This window comes from Lacerta agilis, chromosome 18 (assembly GCF_009819535.1).
Source record: "Lacerta agilis isolate rLacAgi1 chromosome 18, rLacAgi1.pri, whole genome shotgun sequence".
Taxonomy (NCBI): domain Eukaryota; kingdom Metazoa; phylum Chordata; class Lepidosauria; order Squamata; family Lacertidae; genus Lacerta; species Lacerta agilis.
In genome coordinates this window covers 2986312-3009346 of record NC_046329.1, presented here as the reverse complement: position 1 = coordinate 3009346, position 23035 = coordinate 2986312, and the positions used below count along the sequence as shown (strand labels likewise).

Below are 23035 nucleotides of genomic sequence, written 5' to 3'. Positions count from 1 at the left end.
TAACCACCTCAGCATATCCTGTCGTCTTCACAAGCCATTCTTCTTTCGTTGGGCTTCCTGATTTTTCCATTTTTGTGCATAGACTATTCTTGCCGCCAATGCGGCATACGTAGACAAAATAAACAATTCTTTCGGAAGCTGTGGTCCAATTATACCTAACAGAAAGGCTCCGGGTTTCTTGGGAACCACCACTTTAAACTAGTCGAGCATCCTCTTCTCAGAGTGGCGAACCAGAGGCCTGTAAGAAACCCGCAAGCAGGATCCAAGCACAGGAGCAACTCTCCCCTCCTGCGGTGCAGAGCAACTGATCTTCAGAAGCATTGCAGGGCACAGCCATCATGGCCAGGAGCATTCGATGGGCCTCTCCTCCACCTCTGTGGATTTGTCTAATCTTCTTTCAATGCCATTTCATGGGAGTTGTAGTCAAACCATTTTGGGAAGACGCCATATTGGCGATCCCTGCACTCGTTTGGCATCTCGGAGTTCGCCAGCTCTGCGGATAAACTGATGTTCAAAAAAAAAAAAATAGTCATAATTGCCCAGGGTCCTCTAAAAAGAACTGGGGAGAATTTGGATATGATCCTTAGAAGATGAACTCTGTTTAGACCTGTATGCTTGCTTTCTTGCATGCATGTATGGGGGGGGGGGGAGAGAGAGAGAGAGAGAGAGAGAGAGAGAGAGAGAGAGAGAGAGACCGCGGAAAGCTGTTTTGGCAATTAAGGGCTACCAATGTCTTCTTCTTCTTCTTCTTCTTCTTCCTCCTCCTCCTCCTCCTCCTCCTCTTCCTCTTCTTCCTCTTCTTCTTCTTCCTCCTCCTCCTCTTCTTCTTCTTCTTCCTCCTCCTCCTCTTCTTCCTCTTCTTCTTCTTCTTCTTAGTGCTTTTTTCCTGGGGGTACGCAGGGGTACGCATACCCCTAAAAATGTTGTGAATCTAAGTTTGGCCTCATTGAGGGGCAGTATTTCAATATGAGTAGGAAAATGAGAGTACCCCTAAACATTTTTTTTTTAGAAAAAAACACTTCACATTATTATTATTATTATTATTATTATTATTATTATTATTATTATTAAATTTGTATACTGCCCTATACCTGCAGGTCTCAGGGCAGTTACAACATAAAACCACAATATAAAAACACAAAATACATAATAAAAAAAATCGTATGAAATGACGCCCCATACAGACTTTTACAGAATTTAGCATTTAACACCGTGGTTTAGTTCATAGGGCTATTCTTAGATACGTCGAGGAGATTTTTTCTTCACATTATTATTCTTTCCGGCAAACGGTGTCGCAAAACAGTTATTCTGAAAGCTGGGTGTAGCATGTGGGTGGGGGGTGGAATTAGTTGCCTGAGTGGCCCCTGTTTTGTCCCTTTGCCGTTCTTGAGAGTTCGCTCTGCTATGCATTAAGCTCCTCAGCAATTCGGAAATGCAGCAAATCAGAACTGGGACCAGTGCGTCTTTGAGCTCGCCCCCAGTTTATTTGCACCCCTTCCACCGAGACATTGCAAAGGAGGCTCGAGTGCTGTTGCGCTGAGATTTTTTTTTGGTGCAGCGGTCTTCTAGTGTGTTCAGACCGCACCTGCGTGTCAGTAAAAGGAGAATCACACACCCCAAAAAAGAGCAGCACACAGTTGCACATAGCTGTCAAGTCTCCCTTTTTTGTGGGAAACTCCCTTATTCCAAGCCGTTTCCCGCAGCTATCCCTTATTGTTGATATCCCTTAAATTTCCCTTATTTCCAGGAAGGAGAGTTGGAGTCCGGGGACTCCTTGGGTGGAATATAAATACCTAATAACAAACAGACAGATATATATATATATATAAAGAAGAAGATAAAATAGACAAATGTTTCTCGGCAACAGGTGCTCAGATTAAGCATTGCTGCCCCTAACTGGAGGCAGAGCAGAGCCAACCTGGCCAGAAGCCATCAGTGGTCCTCTCCTCCTGCATGAATTGGCCTAATCCTTTTCCAAAGCCATCCCAAGTTGGTGGCCGTCGCTGCTCCCTGTGGCAGGGAGTTCCAGAGGTTAACCGTGTGCTGCGTGAATAAGTGCTTTCTTTTCTCTGCCCTGATTTCTCTTTCCTGGGAGCTCTTTCCTGGTGTAAATTAATTTGTAGCCTGGGGGGGGGGGGATTATCGCGCCGTGGACTGTCCCTGAGGACCGTAGACTGTCCCCGGGACAGGTGAGGGTCCTGATCCCTTATTTTCAAATCTGAAACTTGACAGCTATGCAGTTGCATCAGGATTGCTTTATTGTAGTGTTTCACGGTCAGTGTGCATGGAGAAAGGGAGGGGTGAACCAGACAGGAAAGAACTGGGCGTGGTTGCAAGCAGGGCACACGCAGAAACTCTGGAAATTGCAAAGAAGGGACGTTCCAGGCCTGTTCCACTTTGGAAACGAGGCCACATCATCTGGGACTCCAAAATCCGAGGCAAATGTCAAGGGAGCTTCCCTAGATGAGCCAGAGATCAGAAAAAGCCTCACGGTTTAATCTTAGCCATGCCGACTCAGAAGCGCGCCCTGCTGAATTTGGTGGGGCTAACATCCAGGTAAACGGGGCTTAGGGTGGCTGTCTGATCTGCTACCCCTTTCCAGAGGTGTTGAACTACGATTCCCATCATCCCTGGTGCCTGGGCAGGGGGTGATGCGAGCCATGATCTGCAACACCTGGAAAGGAGCCACATGGGCAAGCCACGTTCTCGGCCTCTGTTTCCCCTGAGCATAATATGGGAATGGTAGCGCCGGCCTACCTCGCAGGACCACTGTAATGATCAGAACAAGAGCATATGTGTGATGAGGCACTTTCATTGTCATTGTCATTGTGTGTGTGTGTGTTGGGGGGGTGTTGTTTCTGTCTTTTATATTTCATGTAAGCCATTTTGGGGACCCCTTTTTAAGGGCTCAGCTGTGGGGATATGAATAATTTTGTATTAGGCAGACAATTAAATAAATAAAACGTTTGAAAGATAAACGGGAAAGTAGGGCTGGTCATTTATTTAGGCTGCAAACTTTCCATTCATTTCTCATGTTTTCTCGCAGAGCGTTCCCCGGTCTCGCTTTTAGCTAAGCCGAGTTTCAGAAAAACTCAGAGCAAGGGAGGACTTCGCCAATCTTTCAAAATACGGCACCCCGTGCTAGCCCAAAGATTGGTGAGCCCCAATGGACGTGGGTGGCGCTGTGGGTTAAACCACAGAGCCTAGGGCTTGCCGATCAGAAGGTCAGCGGTTAAAATCCCCACGACGGGGTGAGCTCCCGTTGTTTGGTCCCTGCTCCTGCCAACCTAGCAGTTCGAAAGCATGTCAAAGTGCAAGTAGATAAATAGGTACCACTTTGGCGGGAAGGTAAACGGCATGTCTGTGTGCTGCTCTGGTTCGCCAGAGGCGGTTTAGTCGCCAGAACGCGTCCAGAGGAGGGCAACCAAAATGGTCAAAGGCCTGGAAATGATGCCTTATGAGAAACGGCTTAGAGAGTTGGGTATGTTTAGCCTGGAGAAGAGAAGGTTAAGGGGTGATATGATAGCCATGTTCAAATATATCAAAGGATGTCATGTAGAGGAGGGAGAAAGGTTGTTTTCTGCTGCTCCAGAGAAGCGGACATGGAGCAATGGGTTCAAACTACAAGAAAGAAGATTCCACCTAAACCTTAGGAAGAACTTCCTGACAGTAAGAGCTGTTGGACAGTGGAATCTGCTGCCAAGGAGTGTGGTGGAGTCTCCTTCTTTGGAGGTCTTGAAGCAGAGGCTTGACAGCCATCTGTCAGGAATGCTTTGATGGTGTTTCCTGCTTGGCAGGGGGTTGGACTGGATGGCCCTTGGGGTCTCTTCCAACTCTAGGATTCTAGGATTCTATACTGGCCACATGACCCGGAAGCTGTACGCAGGCTCCCTCGGCCAATAAAGCGAGATGAGCACTTCAACCCCAGAGTTGTCCACGACTGGACCTAATGGTCAGGGGTCCCTTTACCTTTTACCTTTAATAGATCTCCTCAATTATAGATCTTCTCAGTTTTGTGACCCTCGTGGTCCCTTCCGACTAAAATTCTATGATCCTTGGGGTCCTTCCAACTTCTATCAGTCCATTATTCCAAGACTCCGCCATCCCTAAGCCCAACCACACCTGGAGGGCACCAGCCTGATGCAGGCTGCTATACAGATGGTAATGTGTATTACTTTGCTCTACTTCCAGACATGGTTAAGCCAAATTAGTGGCCATTTTGATGAATGGGACCTTAGAGGTCTCTCCAGACATTCTCCCCACCCTTGTGGACTATTGTGGTAATAGTGGGAATTCCTGCAAACTCACAGAGAAGGGAGACCAGGGAAAGGATGTTGCAGAATTTAATCCTCCAGGTCTTCATCGAGGCTGGTATGTTGGAAAGGTTTGAGAGGCCACCAGCCTTTCCCTGCCTCTTTACTGCCATCTTGTGGTCTAACCATATCAGAACAGCCTTTTCCTCTAGATGAGAGGTTCCCAAAGTTATTTTGCCAACTGCCCCCTTTTCAGGAAAAAAAAAATTACTCAGGGCCGCCCCCCCCCCAAATCTACCTTCTTTATGAGAACAAGCAGAAAGATGCAGCGACAAATTTGCGTTCTTTTATGCATCTATATGTGGGAATGTTTAGGGATGCAGGAGAGGATGTATCGTTTATTATATCCTATTCCAACTTGTGTTAACAAGTCCCAGAACTTAGCAGAGTTTTCATTCCCCTTTTTAAACACACACAGCGGATAGCTTGCTCAGGTTCGCTGGAGCCTCTATAATAATACTGTCCTGGTATTTCCCCCCTTCTAATTCCCTCCTAAAATAAGACACGACACAGTCTTCTATAAAAGTATAAAGAGTTTACTTACAAGTATCATCTGTTCACAATCAGATCTCAGAAGGCAGACTTTTTGGCTTAGAAAATATAATATACATTAGGAGACTATTCCTTAAGGGCCATAGCTCCTTCTCCTCTCTTGCCTGGAAGCCAAGAAAGCATCTTGCCTAAGCACGTGTTGCTCCGTTGAAAGCGAGTCGAAAAAGGGAGAAAGATGGAGTCTGGCCGCTGTGCTTTTGTCTTTACCTGCACAGGTGAGGCCACACCCACCTCTAGTTACGCAGAGGAAGTCTGTGTCACCCCAGGAGAAACAGGAAGTTCCGACTGGCTGACTGAGACCCTCTTTCATGTCCACTCTTGTTGTTGTTGTTCAGTCATTCAGTCGTGTCCGACTCTTCGTGACCTCATGGACCAGAGCACGCCAGGCACCCCTATCCTCCACTGCCTCCCACAGTTTGGCCAAACTCATGCTAGTCGCTTCGAGAACACTGTCCAACCATCTCATCCTCTGTCGTCCCCTTCTCCTTGTGCCCTCCATCTTTCCCAACATCGGGGTCTTTTCTAGGGAGTCTTCTCTTCTCATGAGGTGGCCAAAGTACTGGAGCCTCAACTTCAGGATCTGTCCTTCCAGTGAGCACTCAGGGCTGATTTCTTTGAGAATGGATAGGTTTGATCTTCTTGCAGTCCATGGGAGTCTCAAGAGTCTCCTCCAGCACCAGAATTCAAAAGCATCAATTCTTTGGCGATCAGTCTTCTTGATGGTCCAGCTCTCACTTCCGTACATTACTACTGGGAAAACCATAGCTTTAAGTATACGGACCTTTGTCGGCAAGGTGATGTCTTTGCTTTTTAAGATGCTGTCTAGGTTTGTCATTGCTTTTCTCCCAAGAAGCAGGCGTCTTCTAATTTCGTGACTGCTGTCACCATCTGCAGTGATCATGGAGCCCAAAAAAGTGAAAAAGTGAAATGTCCACTCTAGGGATGTTTTATTTGACTGTTCTTGTGTTTCACATCCCACACTATATTTCTACCTACGTCCCAAAACATAGTAAAGGAAGACCTAGAACAGGAGCCCCATGGCCCCCGGGATCGTTTCGGCACACACACACCCCACTACCACAGGGTGGTATCTCCCACTTTGGGAAACACTGTTCTAGACCGAGAGATGGGGAGCCTCTGGCAAGGGTTGGGGGTCAGAATGTGGCCCTCAGAGCCTTTTCGCCTGGCCTCTTGCGCCCTCCTTGCCGGGATGTGTCCTTTAACTCTGACCAATGGGGGAAGCGTGAAAGGGGAGTCGCATGGGAAGCCTGGGGGGCCCACGTGCCAGAGGTGGGTGGGGCCTGAGGAAAAAGTGGGCAGGGCATCACAGGTGAATTTCACTTTTTTACAGTGAACTGGGTTCCACTCTCAACACACCTGCATTCTGCATCTTCGCAAGCAGGAGGCATCATCAGAATTCATTTCGTTATTATATTTTATGAAATTCCCAGTCACACAAAATTTCACACATACGCTCCAAAACATAATAAATTTCCCTTTTGTTTTTTTCGATTTCCCCTTCTGTTCTCCGTGGCGTTTTTAATTTCCCTCCCTTCCTGCACCCAGTTTTCTGTTTCTTATATCATAACCACCATACAATAATCTCTAATTCCTTCTGTTGCTCACAGTTCAGATCCTGCTGATGAATTCACCAGGCTATATTATGAGTTTGGCCAAACTGCGGGAGGCAGTGGAGGATAGGGGTGCCTGGCGTGCTCTGGTCTATGGGGTCACGAAGAGTCGGACACGACTGAACGACTGAACAACAACAAAATATTTCTTTAAATATTCTGAAAAAAGCCCTCCCACCATCAGAATTCAAGGGAACTTCCCAGCCAGTGGAATGCACACGGCGGATAGTTAAGAATTTATTACCAAAAATAACATATACAGTCGCTTCTACAGCACACCAATCTAGTGTCTAGGCAGCTGTTCCCAGGTCCGTGTTCTGGGGAGCAGTTGCAGCAACTGGCAACCACTCTCCCTCCACCAATTTAGGTACCCCCCCCCCACGGGCCACACACTGGGAACTGTGCCTGCATGGCAGCTCCCTCTGCTCTGCCCTTTTCAGTCCCCTTCTGGTTCTGGGAGACAAATGCTTCACTTGCCTGGCCTGCCTCTTCCTACCTTGTAGCTGGGACAGCTCAATCAGTAGAGCATGAGACTCTTAATCTCAGGGTCATGGGTTCGAGCCCCACGTAAGGCAAAAGATTCCTGCATTTTCCGTGTGAAAATCTAAGAGAATCCCTTATTTATTCTATTTACCGTATTTTTCCCACCTATAAGACGCCCCCATGTATAAGACACCCCCTATTTTGGGGGACTCAGATTTAAGAAAATGGGAGGGGTGGCCCCATGTCCCTAATTTTTGACAGACTTTTTAGGGGGGAAATCTAATCTTATACACGGGGGGGAAACGGTATATCCCTGTAGCTCAAGCCATTAGACATCTGTGGCAAGACAGCTGGCCGGCTGGGTATCTAGCCTTAGTAATAATGCGATCTGTGTGTGACATTTCTCTCCTCCTGCCCGCTCCACAGTTAATATTTAACCATGCCAGGGGCTGATATCGTGCTGGGTTCGGAGCCTAGAGCTTTCTGTACGCCGCAGAGCAATTCCCCCACCTACCCGTGGTCATTTGCAACCTCCCAGCAGAAGCCGACCAAGATCCCTACATCTTTTGGAGACCACGCTGTGCCCAGACAGAGGAAATGACCTGCATCCTCTGACGGAGGGCTTTGAACCTGGCCGAGCCAGATTCCCCTCTCTGGAAGGCGGCCTCCGCTGCGGACTTCGTGGCCATTGAAGGTACCGCGAAAAGCATTTCTGGGGAGGGCGAGAGATGTGTGACGATTGAGAACTTCCATCCAGATTGTGGGCAAGGGCCAACGCCCTGGGTGTGTGGGGTTCATTGGGGAGCAAGCACAAGGGAGATGAAAAGTTGGGGTGGCAGAAAGCAATGCAAGGGTTTTGGGGGGTTCAGTAGGTGACCGTTCCAGGCACCAGATGACTGCTTGTGGAGCCAGGATTTGGGTGTCGAGAATGCCTGAGATGGACAAGAATGACCCTTGTTGGCTAACAGAGTCTCATCACTGGAGAGACTTCTTCTTCTTCTTCTTCTTCTTCTTCTTCTTCTTCTTCTTCCTCTTGCTGTTTTTTCAGCCAGAATTCACTGGAAATCTGTTCCTACCACCTTTCAGGTGGGCACCATTGCCATTGTAAGGGATCGTGGTGAGTTTCAGCTCCTCTTTTTCTAGAAAAATAGCAATTATTATTATTATTATTATTATTATTATTATTATTATTATTATTATTATCCACCCTTCAGCCCAAGGTCCCAGGGTGGGTTACGACAATCAAAACACAATGTTAAAAGACAGTTGAAAACAACTTAGAACTACATAGTTTGAAAACTATGCATCAAAAGCCAGGGTCAAGGGAAGTTGAAAAGGGGAGTGGGGACATTTCAGGGAGGGACTGTACCACCTCAAACCATTTTTTTGTTGTTGTTCCCGCCATGTTAAGGTCTTAAGTTACATTGAAGGAAATAGCCTGCTCAAAATGTTTCTTGAAGATGACATCACTGCTTGCACAGATTAGTTTCTGCACTGTTGGGTTAGAGTCATAGAATCACAGAATCATCAAGTTGGAAGAGACCACCAGGGCCATCCAGTCCAACCCCCTGCCAAGCAGGAAACACCATCAAAGCATTCCTGACAGATGGCTGTCAAGCCTCCGCTTCAAGACCTCCAAACAAGGAGACTCCACCACACTCCTTGGCAGCAAATTCCACTGTCCAACAGCTCTTACTGTCAGGAAGTTCTTCCTAATGTTTAGGTGGAATCTTCTTTCTTGTAGTTTGAATCCATTGCTCCGTGTCCGCTTCTCTGGAGCAGCAGAAAACAACCTTTCTCCCTCCTCTATATGACACCCTTTTATATATTTGAACATGGCTATCATCTCACCCCTTAACCTTCCCTTCTCCAGGCTAAACATACCCAGCTCCCTAAGCCGTTCCTCATAAGTCTTAAGGTGGGAGGGGCATAAAAGGTCTCATTGACGTGGTATAGTCCCTTCCTGAAGTGCTGTAGACCTCTCCTCTCACCGCATTTCATTACTGTAAAAGCTAAACTGCTGTTCATTTTCTCTATTATTATTTTTTTTAAGGGCCCCGTTTATTCTGAAACACTTGATTCTCTTCCTCCTTCAGTTCCCAAACTTTCAACCACCAGACTTGGCAAAATGGCAGAGAGGAGAATGGGGGGACGCCCCTCCACCGCCCACTCAAGAGGTGCCCATAGGAGGGTACAGATAAGATTTTCTCTGCCAGCCATTTGAGGACATGAGCTCTGAGGAGACGTCAGTCGGAGAGAAGAGGCCTCCTGAGATGGATGGAGGGGAGGAACTTCTAAACACCTCCAGGCGGCTACATCCAATGGGAACCTGGTCAGAGAATTCTGGGAAGTCGTTGGGTTCTAGGTCTTCAGATGGCTTCCGCTCATCTCCATCAGCCAAACCGGCCTTCACTGGCACACCTCAGGACCAAGAGCCATCTTCCATGAAGCCTATTAGACGCTTCATTCCTCCATCTTGGAAGAACTTCTTCCACCGCTGGCAGAGACAGCCCTGGACTGAGACTTCTCTCTTGACCTACGCTCCAGAAGACTTCAAACACACCCAGTTTCCCGAGAACCCTCAAAAAACCATCTTTGATGGTGAGGGGAGCTCCGCTGACAATGGGAACGATAGCGACGGCGATTTTAAGGGACCCCTCTCAGCTTCCGCCACCCTTTCGGCGCCTGGGAAGACGCCGGCTGCTGTGAGCCAGGGTGCCTTGTCGAGTGGTCCACCCAGCTATAAGGAGAAGTTGGAGACCTACGACCACAAATACTCCTACATGAAGTCGTGGCCTGGCCTCCTGAGGCTGATGGCAGGCCTGGAGCTCATCTTGGGAGGGATGGTCTTTGCCTGCACAGCCGCTTACATCCAGAAGGACTACCAGTGGTCGGCGCTTTACGGTGGCAACTCTCTGCCCTACAACGGTGTCTTGGGCGGAGGGTATGGATACAATTACTATGGCCCGATGACCCCATTCGTGCTGGTGGTGGTCAGCGTGGTGTGGCTGGTGACGGTGATCCTGCTAGGCCTCGGGGTCACCATGTACTACAGGACGATCCTTCTGGATTCGCACTGGTGGCCTTTGGCAGAGTTTGGCCTCAACCTCGTCATGTCCCTCCTATACATGGCCGCTGCGATCGCCTACGTCAATGACGTCAACCGCGGCGGACTCTGCTACTCCGTACTTGCCAACAACCCGCTCGTTGTCGCCTTGTGCCGAGTCGAAGGAGGGCAAGTGGCTGCCATCGCCTTCCTCTTCCTCACCACGCTGCTCTACCTGGTCGGCTCCCTCGTCTGTCTCAGGATGTGGAGACATCAAGCTGCCCAGAAGAACGCAAGAGCTCTGGTAAGACCCCACCATTGGGAGAAGGGAATGAGGCTCCTTGTAATCTCCCCAAGTTACAGTCATGGCCTCCAGAACAGTCAAGAGTTATGACCCACGAGAGAGTAAAAAAAAAAGCAGCTGTGTTGAATAAAATATTGGGGGGAGGGGGCAGGTAAGTCCCACCCCACATAATGCATCGCATGACACGGCACACCCACATCATTTGAATGGCAATGCTCATCAAATTTGGGGGAGACCTGCCCCCTCAAATATTTTATGGGGGGGGCAAAGGGACCTCGGCTCCTAGGAGTTGGCTCCGATGTTTGCGTTGATCTTGAATTGCAAGGGGTTGGACTAGATGCCCCTTGGGTTGCCTTCCAACTCTATAATTCTATGGTTCTGTGCTCCAGCTGTGGGTGTATGTGTGCATTGCAAAACACAATGGGCAGGATTCATTGAAAAAGCCCCATCAGCAGAATCTCTGGAACTTTCCCCTCTCCTCCCCATCCTTTCCTCGCCCCCCACTAAAAATTAGTCCCATTTGGCTAATGGGACAAAAGAGAACCCCCCAGTACAGCACCCTGGAGGAGGAGAGAGAGGAATCGTTGCACCTGACCAGCTGAAATGCTCCTGCGGGCGAAATGTTTTGCCATAGTGTGATGTTGAATTCCACCCAACGGGTTGTCTTTGGCTAAGTCAAACTCAAAGTAGACTTATGTCCATTGATTTCAATGGGTCTACTGCGAGTCTGACTTACAGCCTGCTGAACTTTCACAAAATACCTTCGGCAAGCTGGAATGCAAACTTTGGGGTTTGTTTGTTTGTTTGTTTGTTTGTTTGTTTGTAAATTAGAAATGCAAACCACCCTGCTGCTGTTCAAAGTGCTAGCATGAAGTGGGAACCCCATCAAAGAAAAGGAAGGATGTACCCAGCCTCTTCTAGATTATTTTTTTCATTCATTAGCTAGGGCTGGTGGGAGTTGTAGTCCTGCAACACCCGGAGGGCATCAGGTTGGGGACTGCTGGGATACTTAGACCAGTCACTGGATTTAATAAAAGGCAGTTTCTTGTGCTCATGACATGTTGAGTCCCTCAGCAATTAATGATGTCCACAGCACTCTCTTTCCCCGTTGAAGGTTGGGCAAGTGAACTACGAGCCTCCCTCTCGCCTTGTCTCCTTCCCTTCGTCTCAGCGGAAGCCCATCCTCTTACGGGGGACGCCTCAGCAAGTCATAGACCAGGATGAAGTTAATCCCAAGGAGAAAGTTGCAAGACGCGTCGAGTTCTCAGAGAAGGGCGGAGACCCAGAGGTCTTAAACTTCGCCATTCCGACAGGCCACCACCCCAAACCTCACATCGTCCCGGACTATGTGTCGTAAGTAAGCAGCAGTGGTCCAGGGATGCTCAGGGGGGTTTTCTGCACCCCTGTTTGGACAGGGATATCCTAACTTCTGTTGTCTATGTTCTGGGAACCTCTAGGTTAGATTACCTACTGCAGTCCTTTATACATAGGGCTGTCTCTGAAGACGGTTCAGAAGCTTCAGCTGGTGCAAAATTTGGTGGCCAGGATGCTCACCTGGCCAAGAGGGTTTGATCCTGGTCTGACTGCACTGGCTGCCAATGAGCTTCCAGGCCCAATTCAAAGTGCTGCTTTTGACCTATAAACAGCTCAGGACTGCAATCCCTCAAGGATCGCCTGAGATCCTCCAAGACCCTTCTTTGTGTGCCTGTCCCACAAAAGGTCTAGAGGGTGGCAACAAGATAACAGGGCCTTTTCTGCAGTGGCACCCCACTTGTTTCTGCAGTGGCTCTCCCCAGGGAGATTCACCTGGCGCCTTCGTTATATGTTTTTAGGGGCCAGGCAAAAAACGTTCCTCTTCAACCAGGCCAAAGAGAATTGTGTGCTCAGAGCCAGTGTGGTGTAGTGGTTAAGAGCGGTAGACTCGTAATCTGGTGAACCGGGTTCGCGTCCCCGCTCCTCCACATGCATCTGCTGGGTGAACCTTGGGCTAGTCACACTTCTCTGAAGTCTCTCAGCCCCACTCACCTCACAGAGGAAGGGAAAGGAGAATGTGAGCCGCTTTGAGACTCCTTCGGGTAGTGATAAAGCGGGATATCAAATCCAAACTCTTCTTCATTTCACTGGGTCTTCTCTGAGTTGGATACAATAGATTGAAGTTAGCAGGCCCAAGTGAGTCGTGTTCATTCATTTCAGTGGGTCTACTCTGAGTTTGGCTTTGACTCTCCTCCCCACTTTTTTTCCCCTCCTTCTTGACTTTTTGCTGCATGGCGTAGAAAGTACCCAGCCCTCGGAAGCAGGGAGGAGCGTGAAAAATACAAAGCCGTCTTCAATGACCAATATGCAGAATACAAGGAGCTGTACGATGAAGTCCGCACAGCGCTGGGGAAATTCAAGGAACTGGAGGCGATGCTCTCCAAGCTTCCTCACCGCTATCAGAACAAGAAGGTAGTTCTTAATACACATTGATGCATTTTTAATATATATATATAAACAACAAACCTTAAGCAGGCATTAAGTCTGCAACTGCAAAAAGCAAAATACGTCGAACAGCAAGCCCTTTTTCAATTTTGCAATGCAGTTCTCCAGACAATTAATGAGGACGGAAGTGTGTCTGCTGGAGCAAAGTGTCCACGAGCATGAATTTATTAATGGAAATAACATACTGCAAATGCGTTGTATTGGTGGAAATGTGCGTAGGGGGTGAAATTGCATGCAAAATTCGCACTGAAATGATTTTGAACTTTCATGAAGTTTCTTTAAAAAATAATAATAATACAGCTTGTTGTTGTTGCAAATGAGGAGAGCTGAATTTAAGTTTGTGGAGGGGAAGAAAAACCAAAAAATGAGAGATACGTCCATCCTTAGCTTGGAGCAATGATTCTGAGAGGTTGCATTTTCTGGCTTGTTTCAGTGAGGGGTTTTAAATGCTTCTTTTCTCTCTGCAGGAGGAAAGCCGGGTTTCCACTGTGTGGAGAGATTACCAAAGCAAGAAGGAGGTAAATAAAAGTCAGAAGCGAGTGTTGTTTCAAGATTTCCCTAAGGCTGCAAATGGAGTCCTCCTAACTCCCATTTAATGCCCTCTCACACCACTTTAAACAGCAATGGCTTATCTCAAAGAATCCTGAGAACCAATTGTGGCAACAGGATTTCCTGAGCCCAGCACACCATATGCCAATGGTGCTGCCTGCCAAGTGCCAAAGCATTAGTGTTTTCTCCACCTTTTGCTTTATAACTTTCTTTGTTGTTGTTGTTCAGTCATTCAGTCCTGTCCGACTCTTCGTGACCCCATTGACCAGAGCACACCAGGCACTCCTGTCTTCCACTGCCTCCCACAGTTTGGCCAAACTCATGCCAGTCACTTCGAGAACACTGTCCAACCATCTCATCCTCTGTCGTCCCCTTCTCCTTGTGCCCTCCATCTTTCCCAACATCAGGGTCTTTTCCAGGGAGTCTTCTCTTCTCATGAGGTGGCCAAAGTACTGGAGCCTCAGCTTCAGGATCTGTCCTTCCAGTGAGCACTCAGGGCTGATTTCCTTCAGAATGGATAGGTTTGATCTTCTTGCAGTCCATGGGACTCTCAAGAGTCTCCTCCAGCACCAGAATTCAAAAGCATCAATTCTTCAGCGATCAGCCTTCTTGATGGTCCAGCTCTCACTTCCATACATCACTACTGGGAAAACCATAGCTTTAACTATACGGACCTTTGTCGGCAAGGTGATGTCTTTGCTTTTTAAGATGCTGTCTAGGTTTGTCATTGCTTTTCTCAACTTTCTTTAGAAATGTCTAATTAATAGAGTCATAAAATTGTAGAGTTGGAAGGGACCCCTGTGGGTCATTTGGTCCAACCCCCTGCAATGCAGGAATCTCAGCTAAAGTATCCCTGACAGATGACCACACAACCTCGGCTTAGAAACCTCCAAGGAGAGGGGAGTCTGCCACCTTCCGAGCGAAACCATTCCACTGTCACGCCCCCAGAAAGTTCTTCCAGATTTTTATTCAGAATCTCCTTTCTTGTAACTTGAACCCATTGGTTCAGGTCCTCCCCCCCCCCCCAGAGCAGGAGAAAACAAGCTTGTTCCATCTTCCATGGGACAGCCCTTCAGGAATTTGAATGAAAGATAATAATCACAGAATTGTAGAATTAGAAGGAACCACAAGTCCAACCCCTGCAATGCAGGAATCTTTTGCCCAACGTGGGGCTCGAACCCACAACCCTGAGATTAAGAGACTCATGCTCTACTGACTGAGCTATCAGTTTGGGGGGCCCTGCTGGAATGGGGCCCAGTACATGTGTACATTCCTCCCTGTCAGCAGCCCTGGTGGGAACTGTAGTTTGTTAAGGATGCTGAGATTGGCTCATTTCTCCTCCCAGAGCTACGATTCCTATAGTGGTTCAACAGTCAATCCCACTTTCCCAGGCAACGCTGGGAATTGTAGCACTGTGAGAGGACGCTGACCTAACTACAGTTCCCAGGATTCTTTGGGGGGGGAAGCATGTCTCATCCTCCTCCCCAAGCTTGGCACTGGTGGAGGAAATAGGGATATTCTGGGATCAAATCAGGAGCCAGGATGGCTTCCGTAACTCCGGCACTGTCCCTGGGAAATTGGGTGGGTATTTGGTTCACATTGCAAATGCATTTTGACGTGTTTTCCGTTTCCCCCATCTCTCTGCCCCACCCTGCAAATTTCAGGATCCGGCTTTCCTGGAGAAGCAGGAGCGCTGCGAATACCTCAAGAGGAAGCTCACCCACATCAAGGCACAGATACAGGCCTACGACCAGAAGACCAGCGAGGCCTCTGTATACTTCTAAAGAGTGTGGAAAGATGCCTCCTAATTGCATCTTTGACATGGAGTTTCTTCTGTAAGGAAATGACAGCATCCCTTGGAGTTGTTGTTGTTGTTGTTGTTTTACAGGGGTGGTCAAGGTCTCCTCCTTGGTCTCTTGCAAAATCCCTGGACATCCCACGAAACTCCACAAGGAGGAATGGGGGGCTGGACTGGTTAGCATTCCTAATACAGGTGGGTAGCCGTGTTGGTCTGCCATAGTCAAAACAAAATAAAAAATTCTTTCCAGTAGCACCTTAGAGACCAACTAAGTTTGTTTTTGGTATGAGCCTTCGTGTGCATGCACACTTCAAAGTTGGCAACCCAGATGCCAACTTTGCTGCCACATAAACCCAGACAACACCATTACTGGTCCCAACAACATCAAACATACCATCTCAGGACTATTTAATTGCTCATCTTCCAACATTGTGTATGCAATCAAATGCCAACAGGGCCCTTCAGCTCTCTATATTGGACAAACAGGCCAAACCCTACGCCAAAGGATAAATGGACATCAATCTGATATCAGGAATCACAAGACAGAGAAACCAGTAGGAGAACACTTCAATCTCCCAGGACATTCTATACAAGATCTCAAAGTAGCTGTCTTAATACAAAGAAATTTCAGAAATAGACTGGAAAGAGAAGTGGCTGAATTGCAACTAATCACCAAACTTAAAACCATGGAGAAACCTGGTCTGAACAAAGACATTGGATTCTTATCTCATTATACATGACAAAGCTATCTTTAGCCATCTCACCCCTTGCCTTTCCCTGCAAGACTAATTGCAGCCGTTAAGAGTCGTCAACAGGTTTTCCACACCTATCAGCCGATCACCCATTCCCACCACCCTCTGAGTAATACCCCTCCCCACTCCCTCACTATATTTAAGGATCTGGTGACTTCTGTTTCAGTGTATCTGAAGAAGTGTGCATGCACACGAAAGCTCATACCAAAAACAAACTTAGTTGGTCTCTAAGGTGCTACTGGAAAGAATTTTTTATTTTGTTTTAGCGTTCCTAAGTTTTTGCTGAAAAATAAAAAGTGAACACCTGCTCTGAGGTGTTCCAAATAGGATGGTGATTTCTGGGCATCATAGAATCATAAAATTGGAGAGTTGGAAGGGACTCCAAGGGTCATCCAGTCCAACCCCCTGCAATGCAAGGATCTCCGCTAAAGCATCCATGACAGATGGCCATCCAACCTCTGCTTAAAAACCTTCAAGGAGGGTAAGGTAAAAGGTACAGGACCCCTGGACGGTTAAGTCCAGTCAAGGGTAACTATGGGGTGAGGTGCTCATCTCGCTTTCCAGGCAAAGGGAGCCAGTGTTTGTCCACAGAAAGCTTTCCGGCTCATAACTAGCATGACTAAACCGCTACTGGAGACTCCACAAGAGAGTCCATTCCTGAGGGAGTCTGGTCCATTGTCAAACAGCTCTTACTGTCAGAAGGTTCTTCCTGATGTTTAGTGGGAATCTCCATTCTTGCAATTTGAAGCCGTGGGTTCGAGTCCTACCCTCCGGGGCAGGAGAAAACAAGCTTGCCCCCTCTTCCATGTGACAGCCCTTGAGATATTTGAAGGTGGCTTTCATATCTCCTCTCACTCTCCTCTTTTCCAAGCTGAAGGAGCGTCTCCACCCCCATCGTTCAGCCCAGACAATGAGATCCAGCTCCGAGGGCCTTCTGGCGGTTCCCTCACTGTGAGAAGCAAAGCTACAGGGAACCAGGCAGAGGGCCTTCTCGGTAGTGGCGCCCGCCCTGTGGAACGCCCTCCCGTCATAGGTCAAGGGAATAAACAACTACCTGACATTCAGAAAATACCTGAAGGCAGCCTTTTTTAGGGGAGTTTTTAATCTGTGATATTTTAATGTATTTTAATATTTGTTGGAAGCCGCCCAGAGTGGCTGGGGAGACCCAGCCAGATGGGTGGGGTACAAATAATAAATTATTATTATTATTATTAATATTATTATTATTATTATTATTAACATCCCCAGCTCCTTCAACCCATCGTGATGATCACGCATGAACATCTTGCTTTCCTCCTCTGCACACCTTCCAGCTTGCCAACGTCCTTCTTAAATCATGGCACCCAGAACTGGGCGCAGTATGCGATTCAGAACCAAGAGGACTAGCATCTTTATTTTTTGGTGGGGGAACGGGGCTTTGTTTTGAAAGGAAGGTTTGGCTGGCGTTTGTTACGTTCAGGAGAGAGGCTGCCTCAGGAATCGTGGGAAGGGCTAAAAGCTAAAAGGTAAAAGCTACCTTTCCAGCTTTTGGAAAACAGAACGCCCGCCACCTTCCTTGGCAGAGAGCCCTGCTTCCCCTGCCAAAATTCTCTCTCCCCGTCTTCAAAGCTGGTGCCCCACAGAGGTCACAGAGCTTACAGGGGCGGGAATGATCTTGGCAAAGGCCCTGGGGGTGGGGGGGGGCTCCTTCCTCAGCAAGGGGCCCCAGTCGGTGGAGCCATGTTCCCAGGTTGGCTGTGAAGCTGCCGTTATTGGGAGGGGGGAATCCGCTGCAGTTTCAGACCTCTGAATGTGTTGTTGTTGTTGTTGTTGTTGTTGTTGTTTCATTATGTTTTAATGCAGGGCTCAGCAACCTTTTTCAGCCATGGGCTGTTCCACTGTCCCCCAGACCATGTGGTGGGCCAGACTATTTTGGGAGGGGCGGGGGGAGGGGGGGATGAATGAATTCCTATGCCCCACAAATAACCCAGAGGTGCATTTTAAATAAAAGGACACATTCTTCTCATGTAAAAACACCAGGCAGGCCCCACAAATAACCCAGAGATGCATTTTAAATAACAGCACACATTCTACTCATGTAAAAACACCAGGCAGGCCCCACAAATAACCCAGAGGTGCATTTTAAATAAAAGGACACGTTCTACTCATGTAAAAACACCAGCCAGGCCCCACAAATAACCCAGAGGTGCATTTTAAATAACAGCACACATTCTACTCATGTAAAAACACCAGCCAGGCCCCACAAATAACCCAGAGATGCATTTTAAATAACAGCACACATTCTACTCATGTAAAAACACCAGCCAGGCCCCACAAATAACCCAGAGATGCATTTTAAATAACAGCACACATTCTACTCATGTAAAAACACCAGGCAGGCCCCACAAATAACCCAGAGGTGCATTTTAAATAAAAGGACACATTCTTCTCATGTAAAAACACCAGGCAGGCCCCACAAATAACCCAGAGATGCATTTTAAATAACAGCACACATTCTACTCATGTAAAAACACCAGGCAGGCCCCACAAATAACCCAGAGGTGCATTTTAAATAAAAGGACACGTTCTACTCATGTAAAAACACCAGCCAGGCCCCACAAATAACCCAGAGGTGCATTTTAAATAACAGCACACATTCTACTCATGTAAAAACACCAGCCAGGCCCCACAAATAACCCAGAGATGCATTTTAAATAACAGCACACATTCTACTCATGTAAAAACACCAGCCAGGCCCCACAAATAACCCAGAGATGCATTTTAAATAACAGCACACATTCTACTCATGTAAAAACACCAGCCAGGCCCCACAAATAACCCAGAGATGCATTTTAAATAACAGCACACATTCTACTCATGTAAAAACACCAGCCAGGCCCCACAAATAACCCAGAGATGCATTTTAAATAACAGCACACATTCTACTCATGTAAAAACACCAGGCAGGCCCCACAAATAACCCAGAGGTGCATTTTAAATAAAAGGACACATTCTACTCATGTAAAAACACCAGCCAGGCCCCACAAATAACCCAGAGATGCATTTTAAATAAAAGCACACATTCTACTCATGTAAAAACACCAGGCAGGCCCCACAAATAACCCAGAGATGCATTTTAAATAACAGCACACATTCTACTCATGTAAAAACACCAGCCAGGCCCCACAAATAACCCAGAGAAGCATTTTAAATAAAAGCACACGTTCTACTTGTGTAAAAACACGCTGATTCCTGGACCGTCCGTGGGCCGGATTGAGAAGGCGATTGGGCCACATCCAGCCTCCGGGCCTTAGGTTGCCTACCCCTGGTTTAATGTATTGGAAGCCGCCAACCTGCATTATTCATCTCTTGTTTTTTAGCTGAGATTCCCGCATTGCAAGGGGTTGGGACAGGTGACCCTTGGGGACCCCTTCCGATTCTGCAGTTCTATGATTCTATGTTTCTACTTTGAGGGGGCCGGGACCCCTCCATTAATATAGGGCATTCAGCTCTGCCCCTTGGCTCCTCGAGATGTTTCGTGCCCCCCCTCCCCATTCCTCTGGAGAAGCCAGCTCCGACATCCACCACAGTTCAAGAAGGATACTGACAAGCTGGAAAGTGTCCAGAGGAGGGCAACCAAAATGGTCAAAGGCCTGGAAACGATGCCTTATGAGGAACGGCTTAGGGAGCTGGGTATGTTTAGCCTGGAGAAGAGAAGGTTAAGGGATGATATGATAGCCATGTTCAAATATATAAAAGGATATCATATAGAGGAGGGAGAAAGGTTGTTTTCTGCTGCTCCAGAGAAGCGGAGACGGGGCAATGGATTCAAACATTAGGAAGAACTTCCTGACAGTAATTGCTGTTGGACAGTGGGATTTGCTGCCAAGGAGTGTGGTGGAGTCTCCTTCTTTGGAGGTCTTTAAACAGAGGCTTGACAGCCATCTGTCAGGAATGCTTTTATGGTGTTTCCTGCTTGGCAGGGGGTTGGACTGGATGGCCCTTGGGGTCTCTTCCAACTCTAGGATTCTATGATTCTATCTCCAAGAGAGACCCCTGAGCTCAAAACCCTGGAGATTTGCTGCCAGTCCGTGTGGGCAGCTCTGAGCCTCTGACTCAGTAGAAACCAGGTTCCCAGACGAAGCTTAGCTCATGTTCATGCAAAAGGCATTGAGGCCGAGCACAACAATATCTGGGACGTGGCTGTTTCAGAGTGACTAACTGGGCTTAGAAGGGTCGCAAAAGGTGTTTTAAAGAGAGACACCTTTCATGAAACCTGCCCCCCCCTTTTCTTTTTTTTACTTAAGGGAAGTATAAGGCAAATTTCTCCAGACGATTTCGCAAACGTGTATGCCGAGAGCCTACATGTTTTAAGATTGTGTAAAATGATGCTATGAATTCAATACTATGTATATTATTGTGTTTTTCTTGCAGATACTGTATTAAATTTTAATTAATCAATACAGTGGTACCTCTGGTTACGTACTTAATTCGTTCCGGAGGTCCGTTCTTAACCTGAAACTGTTCTTAACCTGAAGCACCACTTTAGCTAATGGGACATCCCGCTGCCGCTGCGCCACCAGAGCACAATTTCTGTTCTCATCCTGAAGCAAAGTTCTTAACCTGAAGCGTTATTTCTGGGTTAGCGGAGTCTGTAACCTGAAGCGTATGTAACCTGAAGCGTATGTAACCCAAGGTACCACTGTACATTTTTAAATTATTAAAACAAATACTAAAAAAATACAAAAGGTGGTGGGCAGGGTTTGCTCTCTGTGTGGACTCCTTGCAGAGCATCTTTGGAACTCCCTGCCTGTTGATACCAGGCAGACACATTCCCCGTACTCTTTTTGGTGCTTGCTTTAAAAAAAAAAGCCATGTTAGTTAAGACAGGCCTGTACAGAAGCTTAGAAAGTTGATGCGAGTCTGAATCGTGTTTTTAGTCTGTTGCTGTTTTGTTTTACGTATTCCTGCATTGCAGGGGGTTGGACTGGATGACTTCTGGGTTCCCTTCCAGCTCTGCGATTCTATGATCCTGTTTATTTCATAGAAATTATATACCACTTGCTTGGGGGGGTGGACCTCAAAGCGGCTTACAAAAAAACTACCCCCCGCCAAAAAAATCTACCATCTTAATTTAAAATCGCAACAAGATAACAAATTAAAACTCTGACAAACTTTCTAAACATCTGGGAAGGCTTGTCTGTATAAAAAGGTCTTCAGCAGGCGCCGAAAGGAATATAGGGAAGGTGCTTGCCTGATGTCATAGAATTATAGAATTATTATTATTTTTTTAATCCAGGCAGCCCCCACGGGTGTCAAACCACTGGAAGCAATTAGGGGATCCAAGCAATGCTTTGGTCGATGGAACCGCTGGGCTAAGCTGGCTCATAGAATTATAGAATTGTAGAGTTGAAAGGGGGGCCTGAGGGTCATTTAGTCCAACCCCCTGCAGTGCAGGAATCTTTCACCCACCGTGGGGCTCGAACACATAACCCCAAGATCTCATGCTCTACATTGCTGCTGAACTAAATTATCAAGTTCTTACTGATGCAGTGCATTTATTAACAGTAAAAGTTACCGTTCCCGCTGATCAAAGCAATGGGTTATTTTAACTTTTCAAACACCATGAAATTATTCTTGTTCATTTTAAAGTATTGTGATAGTTTCATTGTTTGGTAAACCACTTTAAAAAAAAACCCAAAAAGCTTTATTTTGGATGTGTGAAGTCTTCTGGAGTAAAGATTGTACATTAAATGAATAAAACATTTTTTAAAATTGTTACGGAAATTATGGGGGGGGGTCACCTAAGCAAAGTCTCTTCCCGAGTAAACTCATTTGGGGTATGGAGTGCTGCCCTTAAGGGGACCCATCTCTCTGCCATGATCCAGTAGGCGAGAGACAGGTACACAGGGAAATGCCTCAGCAGGTAATCTCTGGGTGCTTCAGGCTAATATCCCTCAACCAGAGTCCCATTGTTCTCTTCCAGATAAGTGCTCAAGGTATCCTTGCCAATACTTAACACCCATTCACATTGGCCCAGGGCTATCTCCATCATATTGCTCTGTTTCCCCCATATGCTAATCTTGTTTTTCCTATATGTTAATCATGTATCACCCTCCCCTTTCGTGATGTAGTGATGATGTTTTAGTGATGTAGTAATAATGATGTTTCCAAACTGTATTCTGGGATATGATAGGAGTTTTTAAAAGTTCTTGTAACGCTGCTTTGGGTGTGCAGTTTGACTGTAACCTATTGTGCAATAATAAACCCTGTCTTGTCCTTGCTCCAGTGGCTGGGCTTCTTTTATTTAACTCCGCAGAAACCAGTGGGCTTATCCCCAAGGGCCAGGTGGCTGGGCAGTTCCACACCTGGGATTTTTCTTTTACACTATGTACCACGAAATAAAACAAATTTGATCATCCGATCCTGAGAACGCTTGTTGCGCGTGGGGAGGCTCCCGAATCCTAGGCTGCATTTTTTTAATTTATTTTTTTGCGCACTTAAACGTTAAGCATACAAATTGCTCCCGTTGACGCAGGTTTCTTCCGGGACCCCACCGGCCTGTCATGGTGCTGAAGTCTTGCAAGGAAGGAACAAGCATTCAGGGGATTAAAAAGCCTGGAATCCAGTCGCGTTATTCGATAACACATTTTGGGGGCGGGGGGAGAGAAGAATAACGATAACTGGGCAGTGGTTTGGCAGACCTTCGGCTCACAATCTTTGCCCTGACCGATTTGCAGAGACAGAAAGGTGAGATTGGGTCTCCAGGGTCACCTTAAGCGGTTGAAGCAGAACCAAGTGAGGTCTGGAATTGGCACCTGGCCCTGGAAAACAGTCTGGAGAGGGAGAGTGGAGATTTTAAATCCCTTCTCCTCTGGCATCAGTCTTGTACCAAGCACGACTCGGAGCCTGAAAAGTTGGCTGGGAGCTTGAGGAAGCAGGCAAGGAGCGTTTCTGGGGAGGGAGAAGAAGGGGGTGGTGTGTGTTGTTGTGCACACACAGGAACAGATTTAACAACTGCGCGGAGCTGGCAATGATTAACCTGTTCCTTTTCGGAGGAGCGAAGAAAGGGGCAGAAAATAAATAGAAAGGTGTGTGCTTCGGGGAGCGGGCAGGGTGGGGGCACCTCTGCAGCCAACACCTTCTGGTT

At 47.2% G+C, this 23035-nt stretch overlaps 1 protein-coding gene across 1 annotated transcript; it reads left to right on the top strand.

Moving 5' to 3' along the window:
- The first annotated feature begins 9179 nt into the window (after positions 1 to 9179).
- On the top strand, positions 9180 to 15140 carry OCEL1 (occludin/ELL domain containing 1). Its single transcript, XM_033136632.1, has 5 exons — positions 9180 to 10317; positions 11507 to 11682; positions 12603 to 12774; positions 13275 to 13325; positions 15021 to 15140. Exons 1-5 carry the CDS (start codon positions 9208 to 9210, stop codon positions 15138 to 15140), a joined length of 1629 nt encoding a protein of 542 aa, XP_032992523.1. The 5' UTR covers positions 9180 to 9207.
- The last annotated feature ends 7895 nt before the right edge of the window (positions 15141 to 23035 follow it).